Here is a 22,192-nt window from a genome sequence, read left to right on the forward strand (position 1 = left end):
TCTAAGGAAGCCAAATTGCAGAAGCACTAGGGCTTAGAATGACAATCAGTCCTACTATGAGGTCAGGATTACCAAAACTGAAGCTAGAGCTTTTTTGTCTTTTCAGAGGTTTGTAGAAATGCTCTCTGCTACCCAGAATCCATTCTTTCTTCAGTTGAAGTATAGGCTGATTGTAATGTTGTATCAATCTCCGCTGTGCAGCAAAATGACTCAGTTATATACACACACACATTCTTTTTTATATTCGTTTCCATTATGATCTATCATGGGGTATTGAATACAGTTCCCTGTGCTAGCCACAGTAGGACCTGGTTGTTTATCCATTCTAAATGTAATAGCTTGCATCTATCAACACCAAACTCCCAGTTTATTCCTCTCCCAGCCTCCTTAGCAACTATAGGTCTGTCCTCTGTGTCTATGAATCTGTTTCTGTTTTGTAGATAGGTTCACTTGAGCCATATTTTAGATTACACATGCAGGTGACATCATATGGCATTTGTCTTTCTCTGTCTGACTTACTTCACTTAGTATGATGATCTCTGCTGTTGTTGTTCAGTCACTAAGTCATGTCCGACTCTTTGCAACCCCACGGACTGCAACATGCCAGGCTTCCCTGTCCTTTACTGTTCCCCAGAGTTTGCTCAAATTCATGTTCAATGAATAGTCAAGTTCAATGCCATCCAACCATCTCATCCTCTGTCCCCCTCTTCTCCTCCAGTCCTCAATCCTCCCCAGCATCAGGGTCTTTTCAAATGAGTCAGCTCTTCATATCAGGTGGCCAAAGCGTTGGGATTTCATCTTCAGCCTCAGTCCTTCCAGTGAATATTCAGGACTGATTTCCTTTAGGATGGACTGGTTTTGATCTTGTTGCAGTGTAAGCTTGATTAGGTAACATTAGCTTAGTTTTGTTTTTATTTCTATTGCCTTGGGAGGCTGACCTAAGAAAACACTGGTATATTTTATATTAGAGAATGTTTTGCCTATGCACTCTTCTAGGTTTTTATGGTGTCATGTCTTATGCTTACAGTTTTAAGCCATTTTGAGTTTATTTTTGTGCATGGTGTGAAGTGTGTTCTAACTGCACTGATTTAATGTGATTGTCCAACTTCCCCATCATCATTTGTTGAAGAGACCATCTTTTTCTCACTGTATATTATTGCCTCCATTGTCATAGATAAATTGACCATGGACAGAGGAGCCTGGCAGGCCACAGTCCATGGGGTCGCAAAGAGTCACACACGACTGAGCGACTAACACTACTAATCGACCATAGGTGTGTGGGTTTCTTTCTGGGCTGTCTACTCTGTTCCATTGATTCATATGCCTGATTTTGTACCAGTACCACACTGTTTTGATAACTGTAGCTTTGTAGTATTGTTTGATGTCTTGGAGAGTTTTATCTCCTGTTTCCCCTCACCCCCCAGATTGCTCTGGCAAATATGGATCTTTTTTTTAAATTAATTTCTTTTAATTGGAGGCTAATTACTTTACAATATGATAGTGGTTTTTGCCATACACTGACATGAATCAGTCATGGGTGTACATGTGTTCCCCATCCTGAACCCTCCCCTCACTTCCCTCCCCATCCCATCCATCCCTCAAGGTCATCCCAGTGCACCAGCCCTGAGCGCCCTATCTCACACATTGAACCTGGACTGGCGATCTATTTCACATATGGTAACGTACATGTTTCAATGCTATTCTCTCAGATCATCTCACCCTCGCAAATATGGATCTCTTAGGGCTCCATGTAAATTTTTGGATTATTTGTTCTAGTTCTGTGAAAAATGTCATGGGTAATTTGATTGGGATCACATTAAATCTATGGGTTGCTTTGGGTAGTACTGCTATTTTAACAACATTTATTCTTCCAACCCAAGAGCATGGGATATCTTTCCATTTCATTGAATCCTGTTTTATTTCCTTTATTAATGTTTTATAGTTCTCAGTATGTCAGTATTTCAGTTTCTTGGTCAGGTTTGTTCCTAGTTTTTTTTTTTTTTTCAGCTCAATTTATTGGCACCTGTTCTTTAGGTGTTTTCTTTAAATGGAGGTTGATCTGCCCTGAACAATAAAATAATGTATTTATTATATCATAAATAGCTAAGCTGGACCTGTCATGTGGCTCTACTCTTAAAAATGAAATCCCCAATAGTATGTCAAATCACAAAGAAAAAAATCTCATAATCCCTTAAGCTATTATTAACATCCAGTCAATGAATCTACCAAATACAAAGACTACTTCCTTAGGACTAAAGTGCTTGAAGGTAACAGCTTTTCCACCCAAGAAACTTCCTAAGGAAAAAGGCATCACTTGATGGGATCTTTGAAGGCTCCCCAGCTACTTCATGCAGACATTTTTCTCACTAAAAGATGGTGCAAATCCTGGTGATCTCCTACAGTTCAGATTAAATTAGAAATCCTTCTATCACAGATATCCATGAGTTTCCAGGTTTTCATGTGGTCCTTTGCCTCCCTACCCATGCTAGAAACATCACATTAAGAAGAAACTGCCCATGTTAAAAATCACTGTCCATGTCACATTGTTCACTCTATCTACACTCCTCACCCCATTCTACTATGTACATAGTTCCACTATGCCTTGAAGCTTGCCCAACCAAAACCTTCCAGAACCTGCAGCCTATATTATTCCTAAAAGCCTAGGAATACACTGCAAACTCTCCAGCCTGTAATCATCTTCTACTTTGTTCTCTAATTTCTCAGAAGCCTCATTTCAACTATATTAGAAGCTGCTTAAAACTCAAGACCATGTGTGACATCTTTCTACATGGGTTTTAATACCAGCTGTATACTCAAGACTCCACTAATAATCAATTAACTGATTAATGAGCATAATAAAGAATACACCGATTCAGAATCCAGTACCACAGATTGATACTGTGGGTGCTAATAATCTAGGAATAAGTATAATTACCAATACTGCTAATTCTTAGCTAACCAGCCAAGTATTACAGAAAAATAAAGAAGGAAAGATACTGAAGTATGTTAGATTTTCCAAAGCCACAATAACCAGGACCTTCCTAAGAAGTCCATGAATTAAAATAATAATTTTTCACTTCTCCCAAGAAAGGAAATGTTACATCCCAATACCGTCCCTCCCCCAAAGCACTGTCTAATTACTATGAGTTTCTTGGTTTCTAATGGTAGAATTCATTCAACACACTAAGATAGCAAAAAGTTAACTGCTGTAATTTTACCACAGGGGCAAAAGGACAGCAGAAAAGTCAAGGCAAGGGGTCCACCAGAGAGGTACCTGTCCACCAGTGTACCAAGGGACACTTCTAAGATGGCAGCTATGAATACTTCACCACCTTTACCTTCACCATCATCTCCCCAGACACACAACCCAATCAAATTCTTGACAGCCCAACCATTCAACTAGTCTGGGCTTCAAGAAGCAGAACAGGAGCATCAGTTCAGTTCAGTCCAGTCACTCAGTCATGTCCAACTCTTCATGACCCCATTGACTGTAGCACGCCAGGCCTCCCTGTCCATCACCAATTCCCGGAGTCTACCCAAACTCATGTCCATTGAGTCGGTGATGCCATCCAACCATCTCCTCCTCTCATCCCCTTCTCCTCCTGCCTTCAATCTTTCCCAGCATCAGAAACTATCAAAAGTTGAATTAAGAACTCCTTATGGGAGCTTCCTGGTCGCTCAATGGTTAGGATTCTGGGCTTTCACTGCCATGGCCTGGGTTCATTTCTGGTCAGGGAACTAAGATCCTGCAAGCCATGTGGTGCATCCAAAAAAAAAAAAAAAAAAACAGAGAGAAGACCTCCTCAACATTTCTTAAAAAACTACCATTATCTAAGTACTAAACAGTACATACCAGGAACTACCCTTGGTGCTAAAGATACGTGAGGATAAGAAAGCTGGGCTGCCAGCACTCTCCATTCTCTGGATCATCTCATCATGCGTAATAGGCAGGTTGGTCAAGTACTGAAATAGGTATAGCAGTTGGGAAAGTGGGCAGTAAGCAAAGCCTGTGATCTCTCTCTCTCCCTCTTTCACACACACAAGGTATTGCTGTTATCAATCTGCTTTGCTCCCCTCTATGATGGTCAGCAATTAATATATTGAGACCATGCATTTCCATGCTGTAAATCCCATAGAATATTTATTGGTGCCATCCATCTCACGGACTCTCAAACACCTTTGATAAGAAGCCCACACTTGACCAGTCTGTTCAGGCACACCCAAGCAGAAAGCCGCTCCAACAGGCATTCTGTCCTTCCCAGGAAGTAATACATAAAGGAATGAAGTTTTTTTTAACCTCTGCAAAATGTAAAGAAGAGCAAACTGGGGCTGAAAGTTTTAAGTGACTACTTCTGACTGTAATTCAATTTCAGAAAAAACTCTTCCCTCACCAAATAATTAGTAGCTCTTCATTCATTCATTCACTGAATCACAATACACTTCACCTGTTTCCTGCTAATTACTCTCATGGCACCCAGGCATGTTTAGAGTAAGGATGCACATTTAGAGTATCTTTTCACAGAAGCAAGAGTTGGATTACAGCAAGGATTTTACAGTTCATTTTTAAGCCGATCTTTGATTAATAGACTCCTGATAAACCAGTTACTCTGTGGATAGGCCCAGGTGAGCCCACAATGAGATTTATCTTCATGGATTAGGCCTGACCTATAAGAACCTGCTCAGGGGTCCCTACTGCTATTTCAGCCCCAAGTTACAAAAATTCATCCCTTTACTATCAATAGAGCCTAGCTCAGAGGGCAATAACTAGGAGATGTATTACTCCCGGAATACAAGCACTCCTGAGACTTTGATTACAATGTCCACAGCTGAAGGCACTATTTCACAATTGAGATTACTATTTTCCAGATGAAAAAAACTCTGAGCTGTGGAATAATGCCTTCAGCTACGTACATTGTAATCACACTCAGCAGTTCTTGTATCCCAAGAGCAATACAGGTTACCAGTAGTTAGGCTGGTGAGCTGATTTAGGGAATGGAAGGAAGAAGTTGGAGGAGAAAACATAGATAACCCTAATTTCATATTTGCTTTATCTGGGGGACTTTGGCGTAAGAGTTCATCATGTACAAAAACTATATCAACTTCACTAAAAAGAAAAAAATACATTTAAAAAAGTAATTATTTTTCACCTAACAAACCAGCAAACTTGGTTTTTTGGGAAGTTCAGAGTGGGTTTTTTTTTGGGAAATATTGACTGCTGGCCAGAATATAAAGAGATGTAATGTCTCAGTCAGTTGCTATAATGTCTATGCTCAGTCGTGTCCGACTTTGCAACCCCATGGACTGTAGCCCACCATGCTCCTTTGTCCATGAGATTTTTCAGGCAAAAAACTGTAGTGGGTTGCCATTTCCTCTTCCAGGGGATCTTTCCGACCCAGGGATCGAACCCACATCACCTGCTTGGCAGGTGTATTCCTTACCACTGAGCCCCCTGGGAAGCCGTATATCGATTTCTCAATATACGGAAGCACAAAGTTGTACGGTATTCCTAGGAACAATTTAGCAAGAGTATGGAAAACCTATATCATGTTCATATCCTCTGCCACATTAATCCCCTCCAAGAATCTACCCTGACAAAACAACCAGAGGTGAACAAAGACTTATTAAAAGCCTGCTTATTACCATTATTTTCAATGGGTAAAACTTGGAAATAACCTAAAGGGGGAAATAGTATAATAAATTGTGAGAAATCCATACACTGGAATATTATGCAGCCTTTAAATTGAGTCATAATGGCTAAGGAGAAATGCTAATTCACGTTGTATTCTACACCTTTTGTTAAGCAATTTATCCAAGGGCATTCAAATAGTTCCTACATCAATATTTAACAGACACTCTCTCAGAGTTAACTAATTGGACTTCAGCTCAGGTTTTTGTTTTTGAGTTATAAGGCCAATGAAGTATTGATATAATATTAAATGACTGCAAATAAAGTCTGTACCCTAAATAAATGCTGACATTATGTCGGTACATTCTGCATGAATTTAAAAGGAAAAATGCACTTTTGCATACGTTTAGTGAATTTTCCCTGACTCTTCATAATGCACTTTTGCAAATGGAAAAGATGAATATTCATTAAGGCTTTCTGAATATATTACAGTTTAAATAGTTTGGTTTTAATATTTATAATACATCATGAAACATAATTTTTCCATTACAAGAAATGGATATAGTGTCAAAAGAGGGCCACTGAAGAAACGTAAAATTATACTACTTAACCTAATATTAAAAATTGAAAAACAATATTTGAAAGTACTTCCACCCCTCAAAACAGTTAACTGTTCTTCAAAAAAAGAAAAAAAACTTTCAGTTTGTGGGGTTGGTGAATTTAGAGTGAAAATGAGGAAGAAAGAAACTACAAGCTGGTCTGTAGTGTCCTGTGCTAACTTGCTTCAGTCATGTCCAACTCTTTGAAACCCAATGGCTGTTGCCTGCCCATCTCCTCTGTTCATGGGATTCTCCAGGCAAGAATACTGGAGCAGGTTGCCGTGTCTTTTTCCAGGGGATCTCCCTAACCCAGGGATCGAACCCACATCTCTTCTGTCTCTTGCACTGGCGGGTGGGTTCTTAACCACTAGCATCCACAGGCATGCAAAAAGCTAAGGACCAAAAGGTGAAACTCCTATTCAAAGTAAAGGATCTGATTTCCTCCCTTCTGAGAATGCCACTTCAGCTAAGTCCAACTGACAACCCCCAAGAAATATTTTTTTCTACCAACCCCAGGAATGCTGGCATTAGCACTTCTTGAGTCACAGATGCTGTGCATAGCAGCACACAAGAATTTGCTCATTTATTTCTCATTATAAACTTATGAGGCAACTAGATCCACTAACCCTACCTCACAGATGAAGACACTGAGGCTCATACAGCCAATAAGTGGTAGAAACTGGAGTTGATCTCTAAAACACTCCGCTTCCCCCCCCTCATTCTCATTGCCCAACTGAATAATTATAGTTTAATTCCTGAACAGAGTTTCCAAAATTAACTACTCTCTGGCTTGAGGAATATCTTCTTGATTAGGTTAAACAATATAAACCTAAAAGGTAAAATACAGATTAAAAACAAAAAATAAACAAGAGTCTGTTCTAGGGCACTTAAAAGGTAAAGAAAGGAAATATATTTACTTTTACATTCAACAAGCCTTCACTGAGCACCTATTATGTGCCAAGGACTGTTCTAGGCCCCAGGGAAACACTAGGTAAAACAGAAAAAAGTAGCTGTCCTCAAGAATTTTTCATCAGAATAATAGGAGATATATAATAAGCAAATTATGTGGTGTATTGGAAGGAGATAAAGCTATTGAGAAAAGTGGGGTGTGTGGCATGCAGTGAGGAAAAGATTTTCAAACAGAATGGTCAAGGAAGCACTCAATAAGAAAAAATATGACAGGGATGCTCACAAAAATCAAAACAGATGAGCCACATGATTCAAATCCAAAAGAAAACTGTTGAAAATACTGGAAACTAATCTTCACTGTGTTTCTGCCATCCATCTACCACTCCAAACAACAAAAGAAGTGATTATTTCTTATGATGGTTACATATACCATTTCTAAACTTTAATCACCAAGGCTTACAACCTTATTTTCCTATGGACAAAATTACCCCGGGTCCTGCTTTGCCTCCTGAAATTTCCATCTTTCTTACCAGAAAGCAGCATCAGTACAAATCCCCTGCTTTTGACGACTATGACTTCTTTGATAAACTACCCATGTGTGTGGGGACGGACAGAAAGATGGAGGAAGCAAATGGGGAAATGAGTTTTCCCCTCTTCAGATTAATGTATACGAGGTATACATCTGACACTTCATCAGCGCTCCCGGCTGGTGCCCCAGCAGGCGGACACTGGCTGAGCGTGTATTCTGCCAGCTACCAGGCTGCCTAGGATGAATTGGCAATGTGCCATTTATCAGAAATGCCCAAAGTGTCTGGGAGAAGGAACACAACTACATTTAGCATTGCCAAGGAAAACTAGATACTTCCGGCTAGGAATTAATCTCCTCCTTGAGAAGGTAGTTAGCATTACCTTGAAGCTTGCCTATGGCATTTAAATCACACTAGGTCATGCATTTACTGAAACTCCTACCGCCCCAACCACGGCCTTCATTTATATCTTACTAACACATGACTGCCTCTCAGATTGAGGGTCTAACTTTCTCCACATGTTCTATTGTTGTGTTGAACATAAAACTGTGATATCAAGTGTAATCCTGTCATTTAGACATAAACCACATTGATTCTGATTTTACCAACTTTTCCACACTTGAACATATGTGTCGCCTCAACTTTCCTCTTCAAAGAATCAACAAAATACTTAAACCAATGTGACTGCATGACTACTCACAAGCAAGTTAAGGGAACTTCCTTGAATATGGACTGTGATAATTTCTTCATTTTGTCCGTATTTTGTCAGCAGCTGATATGGAACTTTCAATAGCGCACCTGTATACTTCAGTTGTGTCTGACCCTCTACAACTCTATGGACTGCAGCCCTCCGGGCTCCTCTGTCCGTGGAATTCTCCAGGCAAGAACACTGGAGTGGGTTGCCATGCCCTACTCCAGGGGATCTTCCCAACCCAGGGATTGAACGCATGTCCCTTATGTCTCCTACATTGGCAGGCGTGTTCTTTACAACTGAATGGGATTTGGTCCATTACATGGAGACTTTGAGGCTAATCACAATTATAAGATGCACTAGACAGCAAAACCAAAAATACTTCAGATAGATGGTCTTAATTAGACACCCATTATAGCATACAGGATCACATCATCACTCTAGCCTTGCAACTAAAGGAATCTGTCACTTCCCACCAATGATTATCCCTTCCATCAATATTATTTACTGAATGTCTCCTATATGCAAGGTGTTGTGCTAGGAACAGTGAGGAGCAGAATGTCAGATCAGACAGGAATTCTGCCCTCAAGGAACGTGCAATCTAGCAGGGGGATATCAGGCATAAACACAAAGAACTAAAACAAAGGTGGGCCTTGATAAACGCTAAGAGTCAGAAGGAAGGTCAACTTACAGGTCTAAGATGGGGGCAAAGGGGCTTATCGTGGCCAGGAGAGAGGATGAGAATGAAGCATGTTCTACTGGTGACTCAGACAGTAAAAACGCCTCTTGCAATGCAGGAGACTTGGTTTCAACCCCAGGGAATGGCTACCCAGGCCAGAATTCTTGCCTGGAGAATTCTAAGGACAGAGGAGCCTGGTGGGCTACATACAGTCCGTGGGGCAGCAAAGAGTCGGACACGACTGAGCAACCAACAACTCTCATGTTCTGCTGTGCAATGCACTTCCAGTAACATAAGGCTTATTTTTTTTTTTTTTTCATAAGGCTTATTTTGAAGACAAGAAAAAGGGAGCTAGAAAGGAAAAAGAAAAAGGTCCAATAGATATACATTAATACTCCTTCAGCATCATTCTCTACCAAGTCTGTTAGGTGTAATCGGCATAATTTAGATATAATCCAATCCAAGAAACATAGACTAACCTGAATGACTTTGCAACGGGCACAGAAAGACAGGCAAAGTCATGAAAGCATACTGAGTCACATACTGAAATAAGTGACACGGCAGAGAGACCTGAGCATGCTGCTGGACAACAAGGAAATCAAGGCGGGGCTCTGCCGGGCAGCTCTCCTCCGGCTGCTCCTGCTCATGATGCGCCAGAAGGTGGGGGACAGAGGACATGGGCAAACAGCCTGCAAGTGGTTTTCCTTAGACAACAATCAGGAAGCAAGGAAACCTCTGAAGAAAAGATATGATGAGGGTGACATTTTAAACCTTCACTGTCCAGTAGTAAATGGTTAGTCACCATCTGGCTTTGGTGCCACACATGATTTTTACTCTGGCTAATATTTGAGACTTGCTTGGTGCCAGGTACTATTTTAAGTTTGCTTTTTATGGTATTTTAGCGTTTTTCTCTAGTCTTGCTCCTAAGCCCTATAAATACTTGCAGGGTAAATAAGCTGATAAGGGACTCTCTGATAAGAATGCTATTCTCCTTGGTTTTGTATCTTATTTCCAAATATCTTAGGTCACCTGACATGTGTTTTATCAATGAATCAATCAGTTTCTATCCTGAGTACATAACTACCAGTATTAGACACATTACTTTGTGGCAGTGTTGTTTTAATTAGGACGATTACTTGGCAATAAACATACATATCTATTTACATGTAAGAATAATATTGTAGTGGCCCCCAAAGCACTTCTGTTTAAAAAAAAATAAAATCACTGATTGTGAGGAATTTTCTTCTTTCCTTAAAAAGTAAATGCTTACAGTAAAATAAGCTTTTAATAAAATTTCTCAAGAAGGAAAAGTAACTTTGAACTTGGGGATGGGATGGGGAAAATGCTAAAATGCATCATTTAACTGAACTTTATTTAAAAATAAGTCCCCAAATTTTCCTGAGAAGATACATTTTGATTTAAAGATCATAGTCAATTTTGAAGTCATAAAATATCCTCAAAGAAACTTTTCAGGGATAATTATCCAGTATGTTCTGAATCTTTGTGATTCTGAAACTAGAAACAGTGAATTTCAATGCTGAATTCCAGAGACTGTTTAATAGGTTGTTTCGTCTTGCAGTTTGCCAATGAGCGAATAAAATCTAAGAAACTTAGCAACATGCTTAAATGTATATAGCTACCTAACGACAAAAGCAGGATTAGAGGTTAGACCTAAATCAGATCTCTCTACATTACTGAATGATTTCCAAATATCTCACATAATTTATTATCAATGTATAAAATTATAAGGCACTGACATATCATTTGCATCACCATCAGTAAAAGATATTTCAAAATCTATTCCTATACCATAAAACCCCAGCACTAGTGCAAAAACAACCTGTATAGGCCTCTAGGCTGTGCTAAAGGTTAAAGTTGAAAAGTAATGGTACCACTGGAAAACAAAATTCTAGTAAGCATCATGGTTAAAAATAAAAGTCTATATTACTTTTTTTTAAAAAGGAGTGTAGGAGCCCATGCTGCTAACAAATGCATAAATATTTATGCCATGTGCTAACCTGTAGGTGTAGAGAATGTGCTGGAGCTGAAAATAATAACCATTTTCAATGATTCTAGAAGAGAAGGATCCAGGCAAGAATCACCAATGAATATGGAATCCAAAGGAAATTTTCGATGAGAAGAAACATGCTTGGATAGCCTCAAAGTGTCCCCCTGCCAAAGGCTTATCAACTGTAAGAGAAAAGTTCTAACTATGTGGAGAAACTGGCCAATGCCTTGTCTGGGTGAAAAAAACTAACATCATAATGATGGGCAGATGGACATACCATCACCTGCCCATGGCATGACCTGAAAGGATACAACATCACCAATGTCACATTCTGGGCTGGAATGCAAAACCCAAAGCTCACTGTAAGGAAATATCAGACACACCAGACATTGTAATATGAGGAATATTCCTTTAAGAAATGGGGTGGGGATGTCACATAGTCTTCAAAACTGTCAGTGTCATAAAAGGCAGACAAACACTGGGGAGAGTTTCCAGATTAAAGGATAATTCAGTACAGTACATGACCCCAGACTGGATCCTCTACTGAAGGAGGGAAAATACTGTATAGGGACAATTGATAAAAATGAAATACAGATGGCAGAGCAGATAAAAGACTTCTTTCATGCATAAAGTTAATGAAGTTACCTGTGATAACAAAAGGCCATGATATATATAACCTACTCTCAAAGAGTTCAAAACAGTTTATGTGAGTGTGTATACATATTCACGGGGAGAGAAAACAAACAGTAGAGCAAATAGGCAAGAGTTAATACTTAAACCCAAGCAAAGGATCGGCTGGCATTGTATTTGTCTTATTCTTGCAACTTTCCTGTAAGTTTGAAATTATTTTCAAATAAGTTTTTTTTTTTTTTTTAAAAAAGCTTAGAACCATTTTCATTTCTTTCAAGGGAAAAGTTCAGACAGAGTTAAGTTTACAAAATATTCCAACTTAGGTTGAGGGGGAGGATCTGGTAAAAACCAGCACGCCGGAAATCAAAAATTTCAGTGTTAAATCTGTGCTTAATATTAAATATAGGTTTAAGTTCATATCTAGAACAATAAACTCAATAAATTTAGACGTCCCTACGTTGGTGGTGAGACGGAGCAAACCTAACCAACCGCAGACAGAGCCCGGGGACACTCACCAGGCTGGCGGTGAGCGAGGGCGCCGACTGGCCCAGGGCCTGGCTGCGCATGCGCACGAGGTTGGACGTCTCCGCAGAGGTTGCCCAGGCTTGCCCCGCAGCCGGGTTTGGAAGGAGATACCTGCCTGTCGGGGATAAAAAGAAGGCAGTATGAGAAGTGGGCAGAAAGGCAGTGCTTCTGTAGAAATCCTTATATACCATTTCAGCCGTACATTACAATTATACTGCACAGCAGCCGGAAGCAGATTGTTTCAAGTCGGGAGATCCAGTTTTAAGTTTAGACCCGAAGTCACCACATAAACCCAGGTAAGTCTCTTCATCTCCACAATTTGTAGGGCAAGACGAAGGGTCTTGTTACTATGTGGAGGAGTTGAGAATACATATATATAAACACACACATACAAAGCCTCAGCATTGTAGAAATAAACATGTGCATTGAGAAATGTACTTTTAAAACATCTAATATGGAAAGTGAGATAGGAATGCACTAGAAAAGTGTCTACGAAGATCATGACGGACAGAAGGAGGAGCTGGGAGCCTTTCAAGGTGAAATGGGGCTGGTGCCCTTTTCTCCCAGCTTCTCTGTCTCTGAAGCTACTGGTGCTCATCCAGCTGTGTCCACAGGACAGATGATGGTACCCATTTGCATAAAGCAGGCCATTAATGTCATTGTAGGCTCACTGAGCAATCTACATCAGCCTTAAACTCGCATATATATGTGTATGTCTTTAAAAGTCAAACAGCTAAACCAACTCACATTGTATTACTTCTTCAGTACACAGATTAGACAAGTTATCAACACATAAGATATACACCTTCATGTTAGGATGGGCATGAATATTCATATAGTAATGAAGCTCCGTAGAAATAGAGACCCTGTTTGATATTTTGCTGTAGCACAGTAATTGGTCATAGCAGGTACTCATTAAATATTTGTTGAATGATGAAAGAACAAGTGGGCACTTCTTTCCCAAAAACACATGAAGACAATGAAAAGACAGTAACCAATCCATAGATTTTCCTCTACAGGCCGCATGTGTGGGGCCTCCAGCTTCATCCCTCCCAGATTCGTGAGGACTGTGGCCTGTGTGCCTGGTGACCCTGCAGCAGAAGGGACATTGTGCCCAGTTTCTCCCCAGCAGGTGTGTTCCTTATAAAAGAAACCCCATATCTTTCCTTAGGCACGCACTTCACAAGCACCCACTGGTTAATAACTATTGATATATAATAACAATTGAAGTATGTATTAATATATTGAAATATATTAACTATTGAAATAAATTGAAATATATTAACATATTAAATGGGCTTCTCAGGTGGTACAGTGGTGAAGAATCCACCTGCCAACGCAGGAGACACAGGAGACGCAGGTTTGATCCCTGGGTCAGGAATATCCTCTACAGGAGGAAATGGCAACCCACTCCAGTATTCTTTCCTGAAAAATTCCAGGGACAGAGGATCTTGGTGGGCTTCAACCCATGGGGTCGCAAAGAGTAGGTCACAACTGAGCATGCATGCACATACCATATTAAATGTGAAAATCCATATTTTATGGCAAGACGATAGTCTTTTACATACAAAAATGCTGACTGCCCATTCTGACCCCCCAGACTAATTCCATCACTTATTCATGACCTTCTCCAAGCCTCAGGTTCCTCAGCTGTAAAACAGGGGTAAACAGGGTGGTGCTAAAATCAAAAAAAGAAAATACATCATATAATGAACATTCAATAAATATAAACTTAAAAAAATAAACACAAAGAGCTATGCAACACATGAGCGATGGCAAGGTGAGCAAGAAATAAAATTTTGTTAAGCCACTGGAACAAATAATTAAATTAGGAAGCATTTACATAATGTTTATTATCCTGTCATAGGTTAGATTTTAGATGTTGTTATTCCTAGTCTCATCCTAGGAATCATATGAATGTTACAAATTGGAGGGTCTGATAGCACAACACATGGGATATTTTATTCCTGCCTGGACCCCCATTAGTGTTAATAGGGAAAAGAGGACAACAGATGGATTTAAGGCAGTCATTAGAAGGCATCAACATTGTGCCATAGTTGGTAGTGATTACATCAAACTTTATACAAATTTTCTTTCTGATGACTACCAAGAGCCTCTGAAAAGTGTGTTGCTGCTGTATTCATGCATCATTTGCTGCCTACGATTTAAGAAAATTAGCATCTGTCAATGCATTATTCAGCTGCACAGGGTGGAAATTAATGGATAATACCATTCCCACTCTGTTGTAGGAGAGGTGAGCTTGCCTAGCAATCTGGCTGCTCTGTTTGAATGCTGCATCAAGCTTGTTGTTACAACTGGAACTTTGATCAGCTTTATGTTTTTTGTAAACACACTGCTAAAATTCCAATATGCTTACTAAAACCTTTATTAGGTACTGTCTACTGACATAACTAGAAATTTAGAGGCAATAAAGAGAGGTCCATTTTAAAGCTGAAATCTGTTGGCCAGACTGAAACAAGAATTTGTCAAGCTTCAACCACAGAGGTGTGGGTTATTGGAATGGACTTTTTATACTGGTTATCGTCACTGTTTTGGTCACAGGGTCTTTACTCAACAGAGAGTAGAAAGATGTGCGACCTTTTAAGGTTATGTACAAAAATAAGTACATTACTAAGACTCAGATTGTACCTTGGTTCCATCTAGGTTACATATGGTCTTTTTCTTGGCATGAGTTTTCCTTTGTTTTCATCCTGAATTTCAAAAAAAAAAAACAAAACAAGAAGCAAGACCTCCATAAACACATGTCCTCAAACATGAGATGTATGCTTTCAAAGATGAATGCTTGAAGTATCCCTCTGAAGTAGGAAAATATCAGGTCAGCAACAAATTCAGCAGAATGTCTATATAAAGAATTAAATATAGCCTCTGGAGACCTACTTTGGCATCAGAGAATAATGGTACCTGCCTAGATTTAAAAGCTTCCAGTAAGTTCCGTATCACCTGAAATGCAATACAGATTTAGCAGTCAGGCCATGGTCTTACATTTTGGGTTACTTCTCTTGACTACAAATAGGACAGTAAAGGGAAAATAGACCTCGGAACTCTATATAACAAAGCAGTCTTGAGAAATGGCTTCTGGTGCTCAGTTATACATAAGAATGCTGGCAAAGTTTGTTGATAATTTCTAAGGTTATAACCTGTAAGGTAGCCACCGGGAAGAAAGGGAAGCTCAGGTGGCCCAGGTGTTGCTCTCGAGGGTTTTGGTGAGGGGCAGGGGAGCCATAGAAGGGAGGAAAGGAGGATGCGGTGAGCATTACAGAGGCAAGAGCTGGGACCAAAAGAACAGTGGGGAGCTGGCGCTGTGCTGGTGCCACAGGCAGGCAGATGGGGCCACAGGCTCACATCTCTCATCCGTCAGCTTTCGTCTGGGGCTGTCACCAGGCTGCTGCTGACCTGAGCATCTACTGAAGCTCCACAGTAGCCCCCAGAAAGTTCACATCTACCACTTCACCCTCCCGCTGCCTACTAAAACCGCCCTTGGTAATTCCACTTTTGGGTATATACACACAAAAAGTGAAAGCCAGGACCCAAAACAGATGTTTGTAGCCCATGTTCAAAGCAGCATTATTCACAGTAGCTCAAAGGTGAAAACAACCCTAGTGTCTATGGATGGATGAATGGAAGGATAGATAACCAAATGTGGCATATACAAACAATGGATTATGACTTAGCCTTTGAAAGGAGAGAAACTGACACATTCTCCAACATGGAGGAAACTTAAGGCATGCTAAGTAAAATAGGCCAGATACAAAAGAACACGTATTGTAACATATCATATGATTCCACTTATTGGAGGTCCCTGGAATAGTCAAATTCATTGAGATACAAAGTTTAACACTGGTTACTGGAGGGCTGGAGGGGGCGGTGCAGCGGAGGGGAATGAGACAGTATTGTTTAATGAGTACAGAGCTTCAATTTGATGAAAAACTTCTGGAGATGGATAGTGGTGATGGTTGCACAACAATACGAAAGTACTTAATAATGCCACTGAACTGTATACTTAATATACTATAAAGTCTAAAAGGTTAAAATAACAAATTTTGTTATGTATATTTTCATACACATACACACCCTCCCTTGCCTAGCTAAAGCTATCATACCGTATATAGGAAGACATGAGGGAGTCCTTGTGTTGTCCAAAAGAAGGTATCTACAGTGAACTCCATCAGCACCTGCTTTCACAAATTATACTGTTTTTCAAGACCTCTCCAAACTTTCAAAATGGAGAGAGCTTAAAGACTGTGCTAAGACACTGACAGTACCTGGACAGAGTCCATGAGTCAGCAGCCATCGCCCTACAGTGCACTCCATCATCATCATCAAGATATTCCTCTTTTATGCCCCATTGCTCAGCCCTAAACATCGGTTCCCGCATTATAGTGACTGCCGTTCTCACAGGCAATTACAGGCTCCCTTTATTCATCTTCAGCTGGGCTGCTGCAACACAGAGACACGGTCTCTTTCATCTTCCCTCTCACATGGGTGACTGACTTCCAATTTCTTGTCCCCACTGCAAAAGAATAACTATACCTAGACAGCATTGACAATGCTGCTAAATCATTCTTCTTAATGGCATAAATAAATATAATTTGAGAAACCAACAGACTTGTGACCAGGGAGGGCTGAAGTTCACTGACTCCTATATTGAGCTGCTATTCTAGCCTTAAAAAGAAAAAAAAAAGTGTGTGTTGATTCACACAAGAAAAGTCCAAAGCATAGGCATGACCCCAAGTCCTTGAAGACCTTACTGCCTACTAGCCAGGGATCTCCACTGACAGGAACTGAAAGCTGAATGAAGAGAGAACACACACTTTTGGGAAGGTTGGTTGTCACAGCACCATGATGCCAATGGGGTATCAAGGTCTGCTTCATATTGATCTCCCAATGCAGCAGTCAACTCCTGTTTTGCTACTAAGACTCAACCCCACCAGAGATGCCCAGTTTCACTTCTTAGAATATTATCAGAAGCATTCTATATTAAACTCAGAATGGCAAGGCAACATTACTAACCACACGGACCTGATGAGGTGACAAGGTGCATGCACGCCAAGTTGCTTCACTCACGTCTGACTCTTTGGGATGCTATGGACTGTAGCCCGCCAGGCTCCTCTGTCCATGGGATTCTCCAGGCAAGAATACTGGAGTAGATTAGCCATGCCCTCCTCCAGGGGATCTTCCCGACCCAGGGCTAGAACCTGCGTCCTTTATGTCTCCTGCATCAGCAGGCGGGTTCTTTACCACTAGCGCCACCTGGGAAACCCGACAAAGTTAGGGGGACACTTCAAAAGGAAGCTTGTAGCAAGCAGAGCAAGTAGCAGATGCTAACTGATACAGCAAGCCCAGACTGAATAGGTCCATGACAAATATGTCAAGGAGTCTCTAAAGCCTATTTCCATACCATGAGAGAGCCAGGGACTGCAGAAAAATACCAGAACAATACACATCTACAGAAATCAAAGCCCCTGGACAAACCACAAGGCTATGCAGCAGCAACTCAAGCTGCCACTGCCGACTGCAGTTTTTAATCAAAAGTAACTTTGGAAAATGTGTCAAGATGACTCAACAGTACAGTGGTCTTTTCACCCCCAGTCACAAAGAGACACCCTGTTACCCTCACCATTGAATGACAAAAGGGCAAAAATGCCAACACAGGGTCTATTTTTAAATGGAAACAATTCAGATCTACATTTAAAGAGAAATACACTTGGCCTCTTTTCTTTTCCCTTAACTTGTTCTGAAAGGAGAAATATTTCTTCTCATCTCCTGAGACTACCAAATTCTAATAAGGGAAGATATTAGGATCATATGAGTTAATACACAAAAAAGAGCTTAGTAAGCTTCGGGGTCCCTCTTTAGTACTTGACTGCTGCCTCTTGATGGACCAACACCCAGCAAATTCTCCCATCCTGCAGTGACAGCCAGCCCTTGCCAGCGACTCCCGCTTGCACCTTTCACGGGGTGGTTGTCTGGATATAAAACTCCTATCAAAAAATACATAATGGTTTGACTCTAAGCTCTAGCTGTACAGACCAAAGGCTAACATGACAACTTCAAATTGATTTTTAAGGAAGTATTAAGTAGAGCTACCCTGATGAGAACATGGTAATAAGAATCTGACAGCAAGCAGCATGGCCTGCAGTGTCGGTGTGAGTGAGGGCACCCGGGAGCCGGGAGGGCATGGTGTCTGAGTGACTCCAGGCACGGCTCAGAGTGAACATCTGCAGTCTCGCCTCCCTCCATCCTCGTATTGAAATATAATTCAGCAGAATGAATTGCTAGACATGTCTAAACCCCCTGGGAAATGACAGATATTGATGAATGCTGTTGGGAAGATATATGGAAGGAAACGGCAAATAAATAGAACCATTTTTTCTCAGAGTCATTTTGCGGATATGTGGAGCAGCTGTTAAAACTACTTGTCAGCTCCCCGTGCTCTCTTCGTCTTTCTCCTTCCTCACCCTCCTCTGCATTCTCTCCACCTTTCTAAACCCCCCCTGGAGGACCAGCATCCTGCTCTTTTTAAAATAATAATCACATTCATAAGAGCCATCTCCTTCTCCCCTATCATACTCTGGCTTCTCAACCAGCTAGTCCAACCCTTTCCAAAATTTCACTCCATTCGAACATGTTGGCTGCCCGCTCTGGTTCCTGGAAAGACAGCTGATTCTTGAACAACACAGGCTGGAATGGCACAGTTCCACTTCCTTGTGGATTTTTTTTCAATGATCAACATTACAGTTCTGCCCAAACTCTGAAGGGTTCAATCTGCAGATATGGAACCATGGCTGGAGGGAACCATGGTTACAGAGGGTTGGCTTTAAGTTGCATGAGGATTTTTGACTTTGCAGGTTGGCATCCTCAACCACTTCATTGTTTGAGGGTCAACTGTACTTTTAATTTTTAAACTCATGAAATGAAATGGCTGAATTCAAATCCACTAGCCTTTGGCTCCAGTCATAAAGCTCAAATCTAAAATTCAAAGCCTAATTACTACCATGCAGTAGATGCATGACCTTGTTAACTTTGTAAGCCTCAATTTCCCATAAATGCTCTGTAAAATGGACATGACTGACCAACATCTTGGGGTGACTGTGAGGACATAGAATGTAAATTGAGAGCCTGTTAGACCACCTGGCAAACAGAAGGCCCACAATAAACAATGGCTTTTTACCCTCTCTACTTTCCATTGCTAAACAACTCTTCCTGCAAAGGGCACTCCTCCTCAGTGTCATCCTCAAACTGGATCAGATTTTCTGCAGCTCAGGGCCCTTTGGGGTATCTGGCTCTTATTTCATTCACCAAGTGAGCTCAAGAGCACAGAGTGGGAAACCAATCAGGCAGGGATTTGCACCCGGGTTTCACCATTTATTCACTGGAAACCCTTGATAAATGACTCCCTCTCTGAGCTTCCATGCCCAGCCCTCAGGTGGGGATGCTTGTAGGTAACACATGTCAAGTGCCCAGTGTGGTGTTGAAGACACACACTATGTGTTCAGTGCTGGCTCAGGTCCCCTCCAAGATGCTTTACCCATTTTGGTATCGTTGGCATTGAATCCATAGCCAGGGCACTTCTAGCCTTACCTTCCCCCATCAACCACCTGCTTCTATGGTCTGCCTGTGTATAGAGTGCCATTTATTTCTGTACACAGTGTGCTTTCCTGCACTGGAAACTCAGTCAGCTGGAACCGTATCTCATCTGTCTTTGTAGTCCCACATTGCACCTAGTACACAGAACCTACTGAAGTTTTTACAGGATCACATACTTATGTCTGTGCATATTAACTCTCCATTCTGTCTCTCATTTATATTTCTCCCAAGGATCAGATTTTTCCATCTTTGTTTAAATCCCTGTTGCCTCAAATAGGAAAAGACCCTGATGCTGGGAAAGACAGAAGGCAGGAAGAGAAGGGGACGATAAAGGATGGCATCACTAATTCAATGGATGCGAGTTTGGGCAAACTCCAGGAGATGGTGAAGGATAGGGAAGCCTGGTGTGCTGCAGTCCATGGGGTTGCAAAGAATCAGATGCAACTGAACAACATTACCTCACATATTCAAATGGGGTTCAGCTGTTTGTTTTGTAACCATAACAATAGTGAAAAGGCTCAGCAGCATTAAAACGATACAAAAACATCATGTCACTTCTCCTGGCTTTGATTTTCTCTTCTAAAACCCTTCTCCAAAAGGATCTGACACCACTACAAAATACTGTCTGTTTCCAAAGCAAACTGATGAACGTGAGTACACATGAGAACAATTTGTACTCAGTAACTTACTTTTTGGAGAAATTAAGAATCCTACTCAGTAACATTCCTTTGCATGCTAAGATGCTTTGATTGACACACCCAAATGTCACTGGCATCCTGAGATGGTAAACATTCTGACAACTGCCCTATATCTAAACAGTTATGAGAGAGGCCAAGGAGGAATTGGGGATCGAGAGCTTTCCAAGAGAAACAAAAAGAACAAAGGCAGCCACAGAGACAAAATAAACTCCATATGACAATCTAAGCAAAAACTTCCAGACAAGTCCAAATTTCCTAACAAGTTTTATATTTTTACAAGGAAACATTTATATTCAATCTAATTCACTTACCAGTGTATTTCCAAATATATTTCTTTGGAACAGTTTCTAGTTTTATGTTGGTTTTTGTTCCAAACAGAATTCAAATTCTTCCTCCTGAATGTCTATGCATGCTTCCTAAAGAATATACTATTCTTGTCTTAAAAAATCTTTGTTGATACTAGTTAATGAATAAACAGAAAATCTAAGACACAACTGTAAAATTTCCCTCCAAATACTGCATAGTAGATCTCCTCCAGCACTTTCAAATGACAGTTTATTAAAATGCCCTATTTCTGGGATGGGAGATCTCAATCAAGGACTAATCAGTCTTCCCCAAACTTTTTGGCACCAGGGACTGGTCTCGAGGATGACAACTTTCCCATAGACTGGTGTGAGGTAGGGGGAGATGATTTCGAGATGATTCAAGTGCATTATATTTACTGTGTACTTCATTTCTGTTATTATCACATTAGCTCCACCTCAGATCATCAGGCATTAGATCCTGGAGGTTGGGGACCCCTGGACTCTATAACCCTTACTGGGAAAGTTGATGTCTATTCTAGCTGGTTTAAAAGCAATAGGATTTAGGAAACACTGTCATCCAAACTATAGCCCTACACCCCAAATTAAATTCTAACAAGTCACTTAGTGCCTTGCGAAACAGCATTGCCCTTGTTTTTAAGAAGAGAGAAATTTAAGCCAGGATTAGCCTCTTGAATGCTTCAAGCACTGATTGGAAATTAATGACCAGTGTAGGGTTGGAATTCAGCCTTTCTATTTCTAGTCAATTATTTAGCCCCTGACTTCTTCTGAAAGTTCAGGTGACATTACGTAGCCCTGAATTCCCGGGTCAGTGCTTCATGTCTTAAAGTAACAGTATCACTAGCCTATTTAACATTCCTTTTTAGGGAATTCAGTCATGCATGCTTATGAGGAAATCTGTGCTCTGGGGCTCAGGTTGGGGGCAGGTAGCCATTTGGTTGTTCCAATCATCCTCCAAACTGTCATCTCTCAAGACTGAGAGCCTGATCGTTTCCTTCCAGTCATTCATTAAATGCATTTAATTTCCTACTGTTTGAGTTCACAGAGAACAGTGTGACTGCTGAAAGATCGGCAGTGGGCATATACACACAGACTTTCACACACTGATACATCAGATCCACTTATGGTTGTCTACAAAGATGGTCCTGTCTGCAAGTGACCTGTCTCCAAATAAAGGAAGGGAAGTGGGACATGAGAAAGGATAGTGTACTAATGTCCATGTGTAAGGCCTCAGCCTCTTGCCTCTTCTACCATGCATGTACCTATGAGACAACATCTCTCATAAAAGCCTCAGGACAGACCCTTGCTGTAGTTACTGATAGAGTTACCAGATTTTAGAAAAATATAGGATGCCCAAGTAAACTGAAAT

The 22,192-nt window shown here is 40.7% G+C and overlaps 1 protein-coding gene across 4 annotated transcripts in view; it reads right to left on the minus strand.

Moving 5' to 3' along the window:
- MAST4 (microtubule associated serine/threonine kinase family member 4) overlaps positions 1-22,192 on the minus strand; it is a 603,634-nt gene that overhangs the window by 392,634 nt on the left and 188,808 nt on the right. For all 4 annotated transcript variants that reach the window (XM_043887657.1, XM_043887656.1, XM_043887655.1 and 1 more), the window contains exon 3: positions 12,185-12,309. In XM_043887657.1, coding sequence (XP_043743592.1) covers positions 12,185-12,309 — 125 coding nt within the window. The remainder of the gene's footprint in view (positions 1-12,184; positions 12,310-22,192) is intronic.

The sequence above is a fragment of the Cervus elaphus genome, chromosome 25 (genome assembly GCF_910594005.1).
Source record: "Cervus elaphus chromosome 25, mCerEla1.1, whole genome shotgun sequence".
Classification (NCBI taxonomy): Eukaryota; Metazoa; Chordata; class Mammalia; order Artiodactyla; family Cervidae; genus Cervus; species Cervus elaphus.